Here is a 17822-nt window from a genome sequence, read left to right as displayed (position 1 = left end):
TATATGCATCTGGACCAAGGGATGCTGAGCCCTTAGCTCTGTGACTAAGGGCAAGGATTCTGAAGCCCAGCTGCTGCTGCTGCTGCTGCTAAGTCACTTCAGTCGTGTCCGACTCTCTGCGACCCCATAGACGGCAGCCAACCAGGCTCCCCCATCCCTGGGATTCTCCAGGCAAGAACACTGGAGTGGGTTGCCATTTCCTTCTCCACCTGGAATCAATTCCTGGCTCTGCCACCCAGCTTTCTAGCTTTTCACATTAGTTGCTTAACCTGTCTTCAGCTTCCTTACCTATAGATGGAGATACTAGGTGTTGTATTTTTTTAATAGGGTTTTTGAGGATTAAATGTAACTATTAATAATTCCAGCAGCAAATATCAATCAAGTTCCTATTCCATTCCAATTACCAGGAACAAGATAGAAATAGCCCCTCCCTTTATGGAATTTAGAGTCTTTTTTCCACAACCAAACTGATCCATTCGAGGGTTGTAAAGTCAATGGTGAAATGTGACCACATTTTGTTTTAAATGGATTAGGATAGGATTTTACAAAATAAGAGTTTTAGGGAACTTTTTCATATTTTTATATGTATGTATGGCCTGGGTCTTGATCTAAAATGGATTTTTCAGTCTAGGAAAGATGATCAGCAATTAAACAGCAACTTGGGTATAGCTTATGTGATAAATGAAGTGTCATGGGAACATGGCAAAGTCATGATCCCCTTCCAATGGGTACACAGAATCAGAGAAACCTTCCAGGAAGAAGTGACATTGAAGCTGAGACTTAAAGGATAAGTAGAAATTAACCAAAAGAAATTGGGGGAGATTGGACAGGAAGCAGTTCCTTTAAGGGCAGTAAGGAGCCCTGGTTAATGAAGCCAGGAGAGAGCTACTCAGATTTGCACGGTGTGTGGGGGAGGGGGGAGGGGGGAGGGGAGAGGTGGTGGTGGCATCTTCACTATGGCACATGGGCTTAGTTGCTCCATGGCACGTATGATCTTAGTTCCCTTGACCAGGGATCAAACCTGAGTCCCTTGCATTGGAAGGCAGACTCATAACCACTGGGCCACGAGGAAAATCCCTCAGATTTGCATTTTAGAAAAGCACTCTGGTTGCTTGCACAGAATGGGCAGAGTTAGTAGGGAGACTGTTTAGTAATTTCAGGACATAGTGGTCTAGACTAGAGTGGGAGCAGTGGGCACTGAGAGGGACAGAACCCTGGTGATTGATGGGGCTGAAAGCGCTGGTCTGGGATGACACCCACCTGACTCACATGTCTGACATCTAATTTACAGAGGCTGCAGGGGACAAATCTAAGTCTGTAAGCCCCAAGCCCCTGATTTGAGGAACTGTTCCTATAAACAGGAAGACAGGGCCTTTCCATCATTTTGCAAATCATTTCTTCATCCCATTGGACATATCTGTAGACTATTGCCTGGCCTGGCAGTTGGCAGGGTTTCATGTTCCAAAGTGGGATGGTTCTTGGCAGGAGATGGAAAGCTGGAAACAATGCAAACTGGGCGAGCCAGGCACCTTGCATGAAGAGAAAAGAGAAAAAAAAGGGATGGTACTTTCCCATCTGATCCAGAATATCTGGTCAGAAAATAATTTAAAAGGACAGATAATTCAAAGATGTTTCTATTCGGCTTTGAAATGCCGTGCATTTTTGGCAGGGATCTACCTTGCCAAATGTTTTGCTAAGGCGTCATTTTGCATTCCCTGAACACAGACCATCTGGGCAGCAGCGGGCTGAGCCTGAACCCAGGAAGGAGTCTGGGGGGCTGGCTGAGGAGGTCCTGATGCTTGAAAATCAGACGGAGACCACAGCTCTCCCTTATCGCCCCAGTTGATCAACATGTGTCTGTCTACCTGTGTCCTGCCACAGAGCACAAGCTTTTTCTGACCTAAGCCTTCACATGGTGACTTGGAAAGTAGCTCCCTAGTTTCCAGCACACAATGTGTTCTACTCCTGTCTCTGGACACTCACAGAGCCACCTCTATTCCACAGCGGGTCAGCCCACTGACCCAGGGCTCCGCAGCAACCTCAAAATCAAACCATTTTTGGAGCAGGAGGCAGGCTGTTTACAGATGTTACCATAAAAGACATTTTAAATTATATTCCGTCCTATTTTACAGAAGAGCTGTAAACGGGACAGACCAGAAGGCCCCTTTCCTGTTATTCATAAATAAGATAGCTGCTTCCAGACAAGTGAAAAGATTAGCTTATCTTCCCTGGCTCAAGCCTACCTAAGAGAGGAAAAGAGTCTCATTTTACAGAAATCACTTAAACAAAGGGTCTCTCCCATTTAGGACTTAGAAGAAATGTCAGGGTGGCAGCCACTCCCTACTAAAGAATTCCAAGCATTCCCCCTTTTCTCAATCTGGAGGGTGCCAAGCCAGGGTAGTGGCTTGGTCCAGACTAGAATTCACAGGGAATAATTAGTAACAGTCCCAAATCTGGAAGTTCAAGGAAACTGGTTTTCCCCCAATCTGTAGTAAAATTAAGCACTGATTTTTTTTTCTTGTTCTTCATTTTCTTAAAAAAATTTTTTTCCCGCTTTATTGAAGTATAATTGACATATAAAATTATTACATGTTTTAACTGTCCACCATGGTGATTTCATATCTATAAATTATATATATATATATATATGGGACGCCCCCCCACCCTGTACCTAGTTACATCCATCACCTACTGTATCTTTTTTTTTTTTTTTGGCCTGTGGAAGAACACTTAAGTTCCAAGTACTGTTTTTCATAATCAGAAAAGAGGGCATTTCCTTCTTCCCCAAAGTTGGCTAACAGTTTCTTCACAGGAAACTCTCAATCCTTAAAAGATGCTCTGTGACCCAACTCCTTTTCCCGAGTGTCAGTTCTTTCATTTCATAGAACCTTGGTCCTACAGAGCTAACAAACTAACGCCCTTGAAGTGTTTTGAAAAACCCAGCAGAGGTTTCTTTGATTCGGTTTTCCAAAAAACTGAAGGAAGCCAAGCCAGGCGGCACGTGACCTGACACCCACCCTTAATGTGTCCTAGATCCCACACTAGTGTTCTTGCCTGGAGAATCCCAGGGACGGGGGAGACTAGTGGGCTGCCGTCTATGGGGTCGCACAGAGTCGGACACGACTGAAGCGACTTAGCAGCAGCAACAGCAGCCAAGGGGGACTTCGGAGGCATGCCCAAACCTTTAGAACAGATTCCCCACCTCCATGCCAGATACTAGTCCCATCTGCACTACCCTGTTCCTCGTACACACACCTCTCATAGGTCATTCTCAGCGAGCAGCCAGGAAGGGAAAGAAAACGTGTGCTAAAGCAACAGGTTCCACCCACAGCCTGAACTTGGCAGGGGAGGCTGGAGCCAGGCGACTGGAGCTGGGCGGTGGAGGGAGAGGAAGCGGCGAGGAGGAAGGTGGAAGGGAAATGATGGTGCATGACCACGGAGCACACGTCACTCGGGCTCCCACATGGGCTTGTGTACGTGCGCGTGTCGGGGGAGGGAGGTCCTGCAAGGGGTCACCCGGGGACTTCCGCGTGGGTTTACGAGGCAGGGGCCTGCGCTTTGGGGTGCCGGGAGGTTTAGGCGGGGCAATGAACCCCGCAGAGAGGGCTTGAAGCGCGCACAGGAAATATGAGTGTTTGCGGGTTAAAATTCACCACTCTCCCCAGGGCGCCGGCCCTGCTAAGTGGCCATGTCTGCGTCCCTAAAGCCCCCGAGTCCCCTTCCCTCGGGCCTTTTCTCGGCCCCTCCAACCTCGTCCCCGCCCGGCCTCCCGCCCCAGGCTGCAGCCGAGAAAGCCGGGAGAGCGGACTCCGCCGCGCCCGGCAGCCTCTGGGCATGCTCGGTGGCGGGACCCGCTCCGCGCCGGCAGGGCGCGTCCTCCTTCCCCCAGGGCGGCGGCGGCGCCGGCAGCCTCGGCCGCCGCGCCCCGGCCCCGCACACCTTTGGGGGCGGCGGGGGCCACCCTGCCCAGTGGGAGCCGAGAGCGCCCCCCACCCGGAGCCTTCCAGCGAGCAGAGGCGGGGCTGGCTGGAGGGGCGCGGAGGCGGGAGTGAGACCTCCGAGGTGCCTGCGGTTCCTTAGAAAGTAAAGCTCAGCTCGCTAGCAGAGCCGGCCTCCCGGCCGCCGGCGGGGGCGGGGCGGGGCCGGGCAGGGGGTGGTCTCGGCGCCCAGCGCGAGGTGAGAATTTAGTAGCCGCCCACCCGCTTCTTGGTCCCCGCCCCCAGGGAATTAGAATTCTCTGGGAAAGTGTCTGGTTCTCGGAGAATCCCTGGAGCGGGGTGCGGGGGCGCACCCGGCACAAAATGGTTAACAAAGTCCACGCGCGCCTAGGGGCCCCTGTTAGGAAAAGTCTGCGCGCCAGCGCCTGGGCACCCCCTTTGCAGATTTGAGGGTCAGTTGCCCGGAGGAAATCCGCTCGTTGCTGGGGAAGGGATGCGATGAGGGAAGCCTCAAACCGGTGCCGGCTCCCACCCCGACGCCTTCTCGGGGGCGCACCTCCAGCCTGGCGGGCGCGGGGCACTACTGGGCCGGGGCGTTCGCGGCGGGCGGCCGGAGCAGGCTCGGCCAAGGGCTCACTCTCTCTGCCTCCTCCCCCCAGGATTACCGAGAGGATGGGATGGATCTAGGCAGTGACGCCGGCAGCAGCAGCAGCAACAGCAGCCGCGCCAGTTCGCAGTCCAACTCCACCAAAGTGACCCCTTGCTCCGAGTGCAAATCCTCGTCGTCGCCGGGGGGCAGCCTGGACTTGGTGTCTGCCCTGGAGGACTATGAGGAGCCCTTCCCGGTCTACCAGAAGAAGGTGATTGATGAGTGGGCGCCGGAGGAGGACGGGGAGGAGAAGGAAGAGGAGGACAGGCGCCACGAGCGAGGGTACAGGGATGGCCGCTGTCCGGCCCGGGAGCCGGGGGACGTGAGCGCCGGGACCCGCAGCGGCGGGGGCAGGCGCGCCACCCCCGCCATGCCGCCCCCGGTGCCCAACGGCAACCTCCACCCGCACGAGCCCCAGGACCTCAGGCACAATGGCAACGTGGTGGTGGCCGGCCGGCCGAGCGGCTCCCGGGCCCCGCGCCGGGCTGTCCAGAAGCCCCAGCCAGCAGGGGGCCGGCGCGGCGGCCGGGGCCCGGCGGCCGGGGGCCTCTGCCTTCAGCCCACGGACAGCGGGACGTGCGTCCCTGAGGAGCCCCCGGTTCCCCCTATGGACTGGGAGGCGCTGGAGAAGCATCTGGCCGGGTTGCAGTTCCGGGAGCAGGAGGTGCGGAACCAAGGCCAGGCGAGGACCAACTCCACCTCCGTAAGTTGGCCGGGGTGCGTGCTCACGCGCGCACACACGTACCCACCCCGCGCACGGCCCGCACGCGCCCTCCCCGCGCTCGCGCCAGCCGCCGGCCCCATTCATTCTGCCGCGAGGGTGGGGGCCGGGCCGGGGACGCTGCCTTCTGCTTCCCCGGGGTACGGTTGCTCAGTCTCTGAGCTGTCTGGGTTTGCAGGATGGGCGGAGAGGAGGGCGGGGCAGAGAGAGGGCAACGGAAAGTCGGGTTAGTGGAGCTGGCGACTCATTTTAATGGAATTACTTATGGAGACGAGACTGTGAGTCACTTCCCTGAAAATAAATCCGGGGAGATTTTGGCACCGAAGCCGGTACCCTGCGGGTGATAGTTCAAGTCGTAATTCTTGTGGTTTTATCAAGCGTGGTGGGTCTCCCTTCGCTGCCACTAGTGTCTCGCCCATATATAGGCTGTCCCTGCGCAGAAGCGTGCATTCGCCTGCCCACACCTCCGGTGAGGAAGCACGCCGTTGTTCCCTCTTGACGTGTGTGCGGATGCTCCTGAATTGGAATGGGCTGACCGCCCTACTCAGACTTTTGTCCTTTCTGAAACCCGACTTATTGTTGACCTGCTAGGATAAGGGAGTGGTTCTTTCCTCTGTCGGCTGACTCACCCCCACTGTCCGGTGAATCCCTCCTAGTTTTGATAAGGAGCCACTTGCAGTTCCTTACCAGAGGCTTGTGCCTCAGTTCGAGGAAAGGGTACTGAAGTGGATGAGGGAGGGAAGGAGGGCTGCATCTATAATAAGAAGTTCTGGCAGGTTTACACTTGTCTCAACATCTCTTTTTGCCCCCGAGAGAAGAGCAGATAAATGACTTAAAAGAACAGCATTATGAGAGTAGCTCCTCTATTTATCACTGTTTTGGGAGAAAGCAACAGTTGTAATTTGCAATCGTTAATGACGATCGTACATGGGGTTGAAGGGTACACAGTTTAAATGAGAGTCTCTCAGTGTGTGGCAGCTGTGTGGCAGTGTGGGAGAATGCTTGCTTGCAGGTGTAATTTTTGGCTTCCCGGCCCCAGGGCTACTGGAAATTGGGTGCGTGCACTTCTGACTTCAGGGGTAAGGACAGTAACTGTGTTTCACAGAGAAATTGGCATGGTTTCTATGAGAGAGAGCCCTTGGCTGACAGAGCCTATTGGTTAGTGTCCCTTGAGAAACTACCTATTAAATTAACACACTCGTTTTAATCCCAGCTGTTTACCATGGCCACTAGCAGACACGGAATCTTTCCATTACAGCCAGTACTTGCTCTTGTATCTTGCAGTTCAAAACATCTTTCTTCCACTTAGTGCTGAGAAAAATACCTGATTAAGCTCCCTGGACTTAAACAGTGACTTGAAGATAAATAAGTTTCCTTTACTATGGCCTGACATTTTTACACTCCAGGAAAATGTAATGATTGGGTTATACATGCAAAGTTAGGGTTTAATGATGACTATGAGCTCCATTATTCAGAATGTTCTTGAGCACCTATGTTGTTGTTAGTCAGTTACTAAGTCGTGTCTGACTCTGGGACCCCATGGACTGCAGCATGTCAGGCTTCCCTGTCCTTCACTATCTCCTGGAATTTGCTTAAACTCATGTCCATCTAGTCAGTGATGCCATCCAACCATCTCATCCTCTATCACCGCCTGCTTCTCCTGCCCTCAATCTTTCCCAGCCTCAGGATCTTTTCCAATGAGTTAGCTCTTTGCATCAGATGGCCAAAGTATTAGAGATTGAGCTTCAGCATCAGTCCTTCCAGTGAATATTCAGGGTTGATTTCCTTTAGGATTGACTGGTTTTATCTCCTTGCTGTCAAAGGGACTCTTCATGACTTCTATGCTAAATTCAAAGTCTGATTCCCGGGGCTGCAGTGACACATCTGTCCACATAGGCCTGGAATTATGGTGAGCAAGGTAGAGATACAGATTGACTTCCTTCTAGGAACTTAAAACCTAATGGCTCACCTAACAGACCTGCTTCTGCCAACGCACACTCCTTTCTAGCTATTGTGGAGACTGAATCTTTCCTTCTCGGGCCATCTTTGAAACCTGAGGTGTCTTGTCTCCTCACCTAGTAAACAGTTTGCTTGTGTGGGTTCCTCCTCTTTCCTTCCCTCACCCTCCTAAAGATGTCCCCTCTGGGCATTTCTTTCACAGAAATTTGGGTTCCATTGCTCTAAAGCAAATATGTGTACAGGAAAAACGGGAGGGGGAAATGGCCTTTGAAGTTGTTGAATATTGAATTTTTCCATAGTTTGGAAAAAGTTGAACAAAACTACTAGCCATTATTGGGTTAGAATAATAATTTTCAAACTGTAAGTTCTCCATGAAATCATCTTATCACTTTAAAAAAATAATAAAATTAAATAGAATGTACTACAGTGACTGATTTTTTTTAAAGTTTTATTTCAGTTGTATGTAGACACTGGGTTACAGTGTAAGATTTCTTTTGCACTGTGGGTCACTGTCATGAAAGTATGGAAAACACTGATTAAAATCCTGTTTACTCCTGCCTAGAATAAGTGTGAGAATTTATAACCCTGGGGACAGAAGCTTGAGAGTCACAAAGGAGTTGGTGTGGAAGAAGTCTGTCTTGAAGGAACTGCTCAAATCAAGTGCTAGTTTTTGCACCTCCTTAAAAAGTCGTGTGTGGGTTTGACAGAAAGCAACAAAATTCTGTAAAGCTATTATCCTTCAATAAAAAATAAATAAATAAAAAGTTGTGTGCAGGTTCCCTTGGTGGCTCTGGTGAAGAATCTGCCTGCCAATGCAGGAGACACGGGTTCAACACAGGTTCAGTCCCTGGTCCGGAAAGATCCCACATGCTCTGGAGCACCTGAGCCCAAAACCATAACTGTTGAGCCTGTGCGCTAGAGCCTGGGAACCTCAATTACTGAGCCCATGTGCTGCAATTGCTGAAGGCCATATACCCCAGAACCTGTGCTTTACAACAAGAGAAGCCACTGCAAGTGGTAAAGAACCTACCTGCCAATGCAAGAGATGTAAGAGATGAGAGTTCAGTCCCTGGGTCGGGAAGGTCCTCTGAAGGAGGGCATGGTAACCTATTCCAGTATTCATGCCTGGAAAATCCCATGGACAGAGGAGCCTGGGGGGCTGTATCCATGGGGTTGCAAAGAGTGGGACACTACTGAAGTGACTTAGCACGCACGCATTGCAATGAGAGGCCTGCACACTGTAGCTGGAGAGTAGCCCCTGCTCTCCACAATTGGAGAAAAGCCCGTGCAGCAGCTTTAAATAAATAAATACATAAATCATTTAAAAAGGGCTGTGTGCAAATATATTTAAGTGAAGTTAATATATAGTACTGAGAGGAAGGGTATAAAGTGAAAAAGAAGGGCACCTCTTTTTCACCTGTGAGGAGACCCAAATAAGCTATTCCCGCCTCACGACTTTTGCCTGTGCTGTTACCTCTGTGTGGAATTGAGTGACTGGTTCCTTGCATCATCCCAGACCGTACTCAACTCACTTCCTCAGGGAGGCTGTCCCTAAGCCCCCTTCCAAGTGCAGAGTAAGGCACTCCACCTTCTACCCAGGCACTCCTTGTATATTTTCGTAGTGCTTGTCACTGCCTGACATGATCTTATTCATTTCTTCATTTTTGGTCTTTTTAGAATCGAATTGGAGTGCAGTGGGCTAGCCTGCATTGTTTTATTGCTATAACCTAGTATCTGTGATAGTTCTTGAGTAATGAAGGAATGAATGGTTTATAAGACTCACATGCCCCAGACCTAAAAATCAGTCCCATTATTGTACCGTTGAGAAAATTGAGCCCCGGAAAGGTTAAGTGATTTGCAGAAGACCCCAGGAAGAAAATCATGAAAGGGTTTTGTTCTTTCTTCTGTTGCTAGATTGGGTTTTTTTTTTTTTCCTTTCAACGCTTAAAATTAATTGAAATAAAAGGAAGAGCTTCCACCTTCCTGGAATAACTTAAAGGGTTTCCCAATGGCGGCTCCTCTCTTGTGTTTCCTCAGTGTTAAGGACAAGTAAACTAGAAGATCATCAAAATCCCATGACTTTATGAGTCTCTTCTCACAGACAGGCTTTGGTTTGGTTTGAATGGAATAATATTGAATTCTGTCCATCAAAGCAGTGACAGCCTCCTCACCCTTGTTCATGCCCCTTTCTTCCTCTCACCCACAGTGACAGGCTCAAAACGAAGGATTGAGATCGCGAAGATGTGTTGACGATCAGCTGTCTCTAATCTAGGGAAGATTTAGAGGCAAATTTTAAAACACAGTGTTTGGGTAGGATGAAAAACCTAGGGCTGACCTTAACTTTATGACAGTTTCAAGTAGCTAATCTCTTTCGCTGCCAGTGGAGGGGGAGGAGCGTGGATGCTCCTGGGAACTGTCTTTGGTGTCAGAGCAGGAGGGGCCTGGGGAGTCTTGAAGGAGCCTCTGGTGACCTGACTTCCTGCTGTCTTCTCCCGGCTGCGCCGGCACAAACCTGCATGGCCTCAGATGGCCCAGCCCCTCCTCAATGTCCAGCCCTTCACCTTGATGTCAGAGCCTTGAGGGCAGCGAGGTCACTTTATTCCACTGCCTTATCCCCAGTAGCTCCCTTGGGCCCCAGAGATGCCTGGCACTATGGAGGGGCTGGGTAGGGGGTGAGGTTCCATCCAACAACCAGAACTACTCCCCGAAGTCCCCCCTTCAGTTGGCCAGACCCCACTCCCATCCCGAGTCCCTGTGTTTCTCACGGTCCTGCCCTGCACCTGCAGGTGTGTAAAGGCTCCTGGTAAGCTCAAGGGCCGTACACAACCCAGAACCAGAGTACCACGTTAAGTGACTCCTGCCCCCGTATGTTCACTGTGCTGTGCTGTGCTTAGTCGCTCTGTCATGTTCAATTTTTTGCGACCCTATGGATTGTAGCCCACCAGGCTCTGTCCATGGGGGTTCTCCAGGCGAGAATACTGGAAAGGGTTGCCATGCCCTCCTCCAGGGGATCTTCCCAACCCAGGGACTGAAGCCAGGTTTCCCGCATCGCAGGCAGACTCGTTACCCTCTGAGCCACCGGGAAAGCCCACTGTCTTCCTGCCTGCTCTCTGGGAACTGGTATGGACAACCCTTCGGGAAACCTCAACTTCTCTCCCTGTTTCCCTCTTCTGAACACAGCCAAGTGGTAGGCATTCCCTTTCTCCTGCTTCTCCAGGACCTTAGTTTGTCACAGTATCATTCTTCTGTCTCCCCTTCACCCCAAGTGGAGTTGGGGTGCCCACTGCCTCGACCTACTCCTCTTCCTAAATGGAGTATAACTTCACCCCTTTTTCAAAATGGTCTTTCTGTGAAATTTTCTCAGGCTTTGTGACACTTCATGTTGAGCCTGTTCTACCTCTGGAAAGTCACTCCTTTTTTCTCCCTTTGACTTCTCCTTTTGGTTTTTTATTAAAAAAAGCAACAACAACAACTCCATTGAGGCAAAATTGACATACAATTAACTGTACATTTAAAGTATGCAGTCTGATGAGTTGTGACTTATGTGTATACCTGTGAAACCATGGCTAAAGTCAAGGTAGTGAACCTATCTTTCACTCCCGGAAGCATACGCATGCTGCCTTGTAATCCTCCCTTTCTGTCCCTTGGCAACCACTGATTTCATTTCTACCACTATGAGTTAGCTTGTATTTTCTAAAACTAATGTAAAAGGAATCATATAATATACACTCATTTTTTTGTCTGACATCTTTCAGTCAGCGTATAATTATTTTGTGCTTTGTCTGTATTGTTGTGTATGTTAATAGCGCATTCCTTTTGTTTACTGATAGAGTTCCATTTTATGGATATACTCTATTGCCCAGTTGATGGACCTTTGGGTTGTTTCTATTTATTTGTTTTTGTCTATTACAAATAAAAGTGTTATGAATATTCACATACAAGTCTTTCCATGGACATGTTCTTTTACTTCTCTTGGGAAAATACCTTAGAGTGGAATGACTGGATCGTATGACAGCTGTGTGTTTAACTGTTTGAAGTTGCCTGTTTTCTAAAGAAGTTGCCCAATTTGATGTTGGCTTCCTCTCCCACCAGTTGCCGTATTCCTCCTGTGTTCTTGGGGACTGGCGGGACATCTCTCTTCAGGTGACTGGGGTAACTTCTCCCCTCTGCCTTAAGAGAAAACCCCAGCAAAATACCAGGATCACATCTTATATCCAACCTGCAGTCATTACACCCATTGTTCAGAAAAAGAAAAGGACTCCTTTTTAAATTAGAATTCTAGTTGTAGACCTGAAACATTTTAATCGCCGTTTTATTATTTTTTTTACTGTCTATGACAGGTACATTTCCCTCTTTTAATGAGAAGATAAGAATAATTTTAATTGACATGTTAATTGAAAGTAGATTCTCCTGGTGAAGTTATTTCCAAAGTACTTGAAAGCAGTTTGTCTTTTTATTTGTTTGTACTATTAACTAGTCGCGAACTTTAAATTACCTACATTTCTTCCTAGAATGGTACTAATTACAGGTTGTTTTCAGTGTATTATTCTGTAAGAATTACAACCCAGTTACTCCTCCATCAACGACACTGCTAAAGTAGCTTTGAATGGCTAAGTAGTTTGTTTCCTTAGTTACTTAGGCTATGTTTAAATTACATGAATTCCTGTTTTTATAGACTAAGTTAAGAGGTCTTTATTATTCCTGCAAAATATAGTAAAGTTTGTGTTTAATAAGTTATGTGATTCCTCAGCCTGGGACACCGCAGTGAAAACATTCTGAGTGGTTTGCAGTTGCCATTTATCCTTCTTAGCATGACGTGACAGTGTTGCAATCACTTTTTTTTTTAAACCATAACTGCAAATGACTGGGGCTGACTGTATTCTGTGTATCAACCTTACTTTGAAATGTTTAGTGTCATCACTGTCTGCTTTTCTAATTTATGTTGATTCCTGTTTAAGAGCTGCAAGGCTGCTCTATCCATTAGCATGTAACTTCAGAAAGAAATATGGTTGGCTTTTCCAAAAAAAATAGGTTGCAGGTAAACCACAGGTTCTCAGGCTCTGTGTATTTCAGCTCCCATCAGATAGTTCACCCTACTGCAGAAGAACCTTTGGAAAATATTGTAGTTGGATTAAAGGAAATCTATGCCCACCAGTTGGTTTGCACGTCGTGGTCCTTTCGAACATTCTGAGGAACACTGTCATGGTGCAGATCTGAAAAACAGATGCAGATATGCTCATCACACATTCACTGAGCTGTTTGGACATCTCACCACTGACACTGCATCACCTTCCTCCATCCACTTCTAGCTCAGCCTGCACTTTCAACTCCAGATCCTTCGCCTGACATTCCTTGTGACTTCACTCCCTGGAAGGCCCAGCACAAGCCCTTTCCTCTGAAGGAGGACCAGACATTATTGGCCACCAAGCAGACCAGCACTGTCTTCCCCAAGAACTGCTCTGACTCAGGGCCTCACCTCTTTGGGAAGCCATACCTGATCATCTCAGCTCTGAGCAACTTCTCCTCTGAACTTCTTATTTCACTTATGTTCCACTTTCTCATTCTTAGGCTTTCAAAGGCTCATCCCCGACAAAACTCAGACCAGATCTGTCAATTTCTGCTTCCAGGCATTCTCTTTTTGTGGGTATGTCTCTTGTCTGCCCCACTATTTTAAATCCTTCCTCCCCTTCAAACACATACATATATAGGCTTGGGCATTTTCTGAGGACTAGCCATTTGATGGATGCTTGTTATCTGTATTAATGCATTTTGTACCACCTGTTTAATTCTTAAATTTGCTCAAAGCTGCTATACTATGAGCTAATTCATAGGACTATGAATTAGTCATAGTCCTAATAATAGTAATTCCAGGTCCTTCCTTAAGAGCTTCTCTAAACTCTGTGACTTTACATTTGCATTTTTAAAGAAATTTGTTTTTACTTCTGGACCTTTGCACCAAAGACATGAATGGTTTTGTTTTCTTACCTCTGAAATTCAATCCTAAGATTTGTTGTTGTTTTTTTTAAACAAGGGCCTTTGCAAATGTTTTTCTTTAGCTGCTTTATGTTCCTTGAGCTCTTAGGACTGATGACTGTTTACACACTTACTGCTTTTATACTTTCAGTCACTGGGAGATTATTTTGCACAGCTGTTGGAGAAGTTCGAGTGTCAATTATGAAACTGAGCATTTTTAATAGAAAAGTAGTAAGATTTTAAAGATAGAAAGGATCTGAGAGGTCAACTCATCAAACCCTCACCACTTTCAGAGGAGGAAACAGGCTTATGATGATTAAATATCTTCACCCACCTTCCTCAACCCAGGACTGACCCAGTCTCAGGTCACCTGACTCACAGTTTCCACTTTTAATGGACTCTGTCCTCTTCAGCTATCTTTTTTTTTTTAAAGAAAATCTTTTCACAACTTAATTGGAGGATAGATCCATCCTCATCACTTAAGAGCTTCATGACTAGAAGTAGATTCTAATTTTTATAACCTGATAGGAAAGTTTCCTTTTATTGTTTTCTCTTTTCTTTTTAAAACCCATCAGTTCAGTTCCGGAGAAGGCAATGGCAAGCCACTCCAGTACTCTTGCCTGGAAAATCCCATGGATGGAGGAGCCTGGTAGGCTGCAGTACATGGGGTCGCTAAGTGTCAGACACAACTGAGCGACTTCACTTTCACTTTTCACTTTCACACATTGGAGAAGGAAATGGCAACCCACTCCAGTGTTCTTGCCTGAAGAATCCCAGGGATGGGGGAGCCTGGTGGGCTTCCGTCTATGGGGTCACACAGAGTCAGACACGACTGAAGTGACTTAGCAGCAGCAGCAGCAGTTCAGTTCAGTTCAGTCCAGTCACTCAGTTGTGTCCGACTGTTTGCGACTCCATGAATCACAGCACGCCAGGCCTCCCTGTCAATCACCAACTCCCAGAGTTCACTCAAACTCACGTCCTTCAAGTCGGTGATGCCATCCAGCCATCTCATTCTCTGTCATCCCCTTCTCCTCCCGCTCCCAATCCCTCCCAGCATCAGAGTCTTTTCCAGTCAGTCAACTCTTCGCATGAGGTGGCCAAAGTATTGAAGCTTCAGCTTCAGCATCAGTCCTTCCAATGAACACCCAGGATTGATCTCCTTTAGAATGGACTGGTTGGATCTCCTTGCAGTCCTAAGGGACTCTCAAGAGTCTTCTCCAACACCACAGTTCAAAAGCATCAATTCTTTGGTGATCAGTTTTCTTCACAGTCCAACTGTCACATCCATACATGACTACGGGAAAAACCATAGCCTTGACTAGACGGACCTTTGTTGGCAAAGTAATGTCTCTGCTTTTTAATATGCTCTCTAGGTTGGTCATAACTTTCCTTCCAAGGAGTAAGCGTCTTTTAATTTCATGGCTGCAATCAGCATCTGCAGTGATTTTGGAGCCCCAAAAATTAAAGTCTGACACTGTTTCCCCATCTATTTCCCCTGAAGTGATGGGACCAGATGCCATGGTCTTCGTTTTCTGAATGCTGAGCTTCAAGCCAACTTTGTAATACAAGTATAAACTTGATCTCTTCCATTCAGAGTTTAACTCATCACTGTGTGTATTTCTGCCAACAGAACAGTGCTCTCCTTGAGCTGACAGATTTTTTTTTCTGTCCTTTCGTATCTGTAAATACCTTTCTCTGACTGTCCACCCTTCTTTCCAGCACTGGGGGACACACAGTCCTCTCCTCTCATGGGTTCAGGGCTGACTGGCACTTGAGAACGTGGCAAGGAGCCGCCTGAGCTCCAGGAGACGGAGGAGGCAGCTGTGCGGGTGCGGGCTCCCCGTTGTGTACATCACTTCTGCTTATAGTCTGTCCATTGACTGTCGGGCTGTGAGGTGGTGCCTGGGCTCAAAAAGACAGAGGAGAGAAGGCCTCTCTGTGACTCACTCAACAAGGCGACTGATTTCATTTTGAGACTGGTTTTGTTTTATCTAGTCAGAGTTTTGGGCTTGTCTGGTGGGTCAGGTGGTTAGGAATCCGCCCGCAGTGTGGGAGACCTGGGTTTGATCCCTGAATTGGGAAGATTCCTGGAGGAGACAACCCACTCCAGTATTCTTGCCTGAAGAATCCCCGTGGATAGAGGAGCACAGCAGGTTGCAGTCCATGGGGTCACAAAGAATCGGATGCAACTGAGCAACTAAGCACAGCACAGAGTTTCAAGTGATCGTTCATTGTGAGCCTCCAAAAGAGCAAAATGAAAAAAACCAAGAAAAAGACTGGAAAGAAAGGCATTTATGGAGTTCAGGGGCAGCCCGTGGAATAGTCTCCATTAGGACTCTGGCTTCATTAGAATATGGGTGAGAACCAGGAATAGAAAAATGGATGTCAGGGAAGGGAGATGTATTTGGATTTTTCTGTTGCCTATATGATGTTTTTTACTCTTCCAGTTAAATCTGTAGAACTGAGCCATCACTTCTTGTCAGGTCCAGAAGAGTTGTGATAATTCCCCTTCACTTGCCAAGCTTCATCAAATCCCTAAGGGTGCTCACTATTCCAGATGTTCTTGGTTTGTCTGCTTTGTTTTGCTTTGGTCTGATTGCTGTTTCACTTTTGTGAATGATTGTTATTTTCCTATATATTTCTTTGTTAATTATGTCCAGCATGTGCTGTCACCAATCTTTACCACTTGTTTTGCTCTGTTTTCATTCATAAATATTTTAACCTAATTTTGTTCTCTCCACCTGACCTATTTTTTTTTAATATTTGTGTCATTTTAGGTTATTCTCATTTTTTCCTACTTCCATGGTATTTTCTCAGTAAAGCATTTGTGATTCAAAAGGTGATGATTTAGATTAGGAAACACCCAGGTGATAGGCATGAACTTGACCAGTCTTGTTTAGCCCCTTGTTCAGGTTGATGGTTATTTAAGTACTTGTAAAATATTTTTTAGTTATGTTTAACTGGCATGAGGTTATTCTTAAACCAAAACTTACTGGAAGTGAAAAAATTACCAGTTTTCTTCAATTTAGCTTTGTCTATCAGATTTCCTAATAATTACCTCTTGTATATGTCCATTTTACTGATACCCCTTTATCTCCATCCAAATATTTTATGTTTGTAATTGAATGGCCTTTCTGGTATATCCATCATTAACAATATCATGTTCTTCTTTCTCTCTTTTTCTATTTTTCAACGTCTTTCCTTAATATTTATGGTTCATGAAAGTGATTGTGAATCTTCCTTGGGGTATTAGCTCAGTATACAAAAAAAAAAAAGCTTCAATTTTTATGGATTACAGGGAGCAATGCATTAGTCTGCAGCTGATTTCTGCAAATTCATCACTTCAAGAGTTTTATTACCCATGTCCTAATAGACATGATTGATTCTTCAAAACTCTTCCTTGTAGAAATAATGTCTTAGTTATTCATAGACTTTTTGACTTTTTTCTTTCTCTTTTTTACAAAATGTTACGAAAAGCTTCTATCAAGAAAGTGTGGGGACTTGCGCTTTTCCAGGTGATGCTCCATTTGCCCAGGTGGATGGGGTTTGTTTTCAAGATCTTTGAGGAAGAGCGGAGAACAGAGCACCATCTCTGTAGCCTCACAGCCAAGCCTCCAGGAGGCGGAGTTTCTGCCCCTACCTCCTGGACACCCACCGGCCAGGCTGGTTGATCATTGTCCCCACAGTGGCACACACCCATCACTTCCTCCTCCAGGAGACCCCTCCCCACTGTGATCTGCAGCCTGCCTCTGTTTCCCCTTTCACACCTGTGCAGGTGACCTGTCTGAGAACCAATGCAAAGTCGGTAAGAAAGTGGCTTCTCTGTGCTGGGTCCCTCTGGTGGCCAGAGTCCCTGCCAGGCTCCCTCCTGGACCACTTGGTGATGAAGAGCTGAGGACAGGCACTCTCCCCAGCCAGCTAGCTGTGGTCAGGGCCCACCTGCTCACTAGTAGGCTGTAGACATGTCCTGAACAAAATGACAGGTAGGTCGTAGCAGCTGCTTGATTCTGTAACTTGATTCTGTTTCCTTCTGTGTTTGCCATACATGGAAAGAACTTTGCTGTCTAAAAAAGTTTAAAGGGAATGAGGTAATTTCCTCATAATTCCTGAGATCTCTAGCCATGTTGTAAATTTAGATTTGAGGTTAAAAGCGTTAAAAAATAAAAACAGAAAAGTTGCTGTGTTATGAAAGGCTGGGGCATTTTAAATGTCAAGCATACGAGCTTGTACCTCTTTTTCTCCATCCATAGAAAGAGTAGTGTTCAACTTCCTTCTAAAATAAGAAGGGTCTGGACCTCTGGGAACCTAACACAGTGTCTTCTTAGAAAAGAACATTAAGGCCTCATCTCCACTCCTATAAAAATAACATGTTTTCAAATAGTTTCAAAACCAATATAGCCTTCTGTTTTTCTCCTTATGGTTCCGGTGGCTAAAAATTATGCCACTTATGAAAATTACAATTTTTTTTCTTTGTGCAATCTTATGTAATTTGGGTCCATTTTGACCTGGTCTGACATTTTATTATGAGTAACAACATCTTAAGTGCTCTGTTCTTTTTATTTCCACTCTGAAATTGGTTTTG

General features: G+C 46.9%; 1 protein-coding gene across 7 annotated transcripts in view; it reads left to right on the top strand.

The window, feature by feature from the left end:
• Positions 1-17822, top strand: part of SCHIP1 (schwannomin interacting protein 1) — a 190047-nt gene that overhangs the window by 27462 nt on the left and 144763 nt on the right. Inside the window, exons 1-2 of one of the 7 annotated variants that reach the window (XM_055410764.2) lie at positions 3405-3473; positions 4598-5290. In XM_055410764.2, coding sequence (XP_055266739.2) covers positions 3420-3473; positions 4598-5290 — 747 coding nt within the window. In that variant the 5' untranslated portion in view covers positions 3405-3419. Of the gene's footprint in view, positions 1-3404; positions 3474-3697; positions 4084-4252; positions 4391-4597; positions 5291-17822 lie in introns of those variants that run through there. The other 6 variants (XM_088839452.1, XM_088839447.1, XM_055410754.2 and 3 more) reach the window with 6 other exon arrangements.

Source organism: Moschus berezovskii, chromosome 1, assembly GCF_049115385.1.
Source record: "Moschus berezovskii isolate FMDL1 chromosome 1, NW_MosBer_1.0, whole genome shotgun sequence".
Lineage (NCBI taxonomy): Eukaryota > Metazoa > Chordata > Mammalia > Artiodactyla > Moschidae > Moschus > Moschus berezovskii.
Note: the sequence above shows the minus strand (reverse complement) of the source record. Positions and strands in the feature narration are given on the sequence as shown.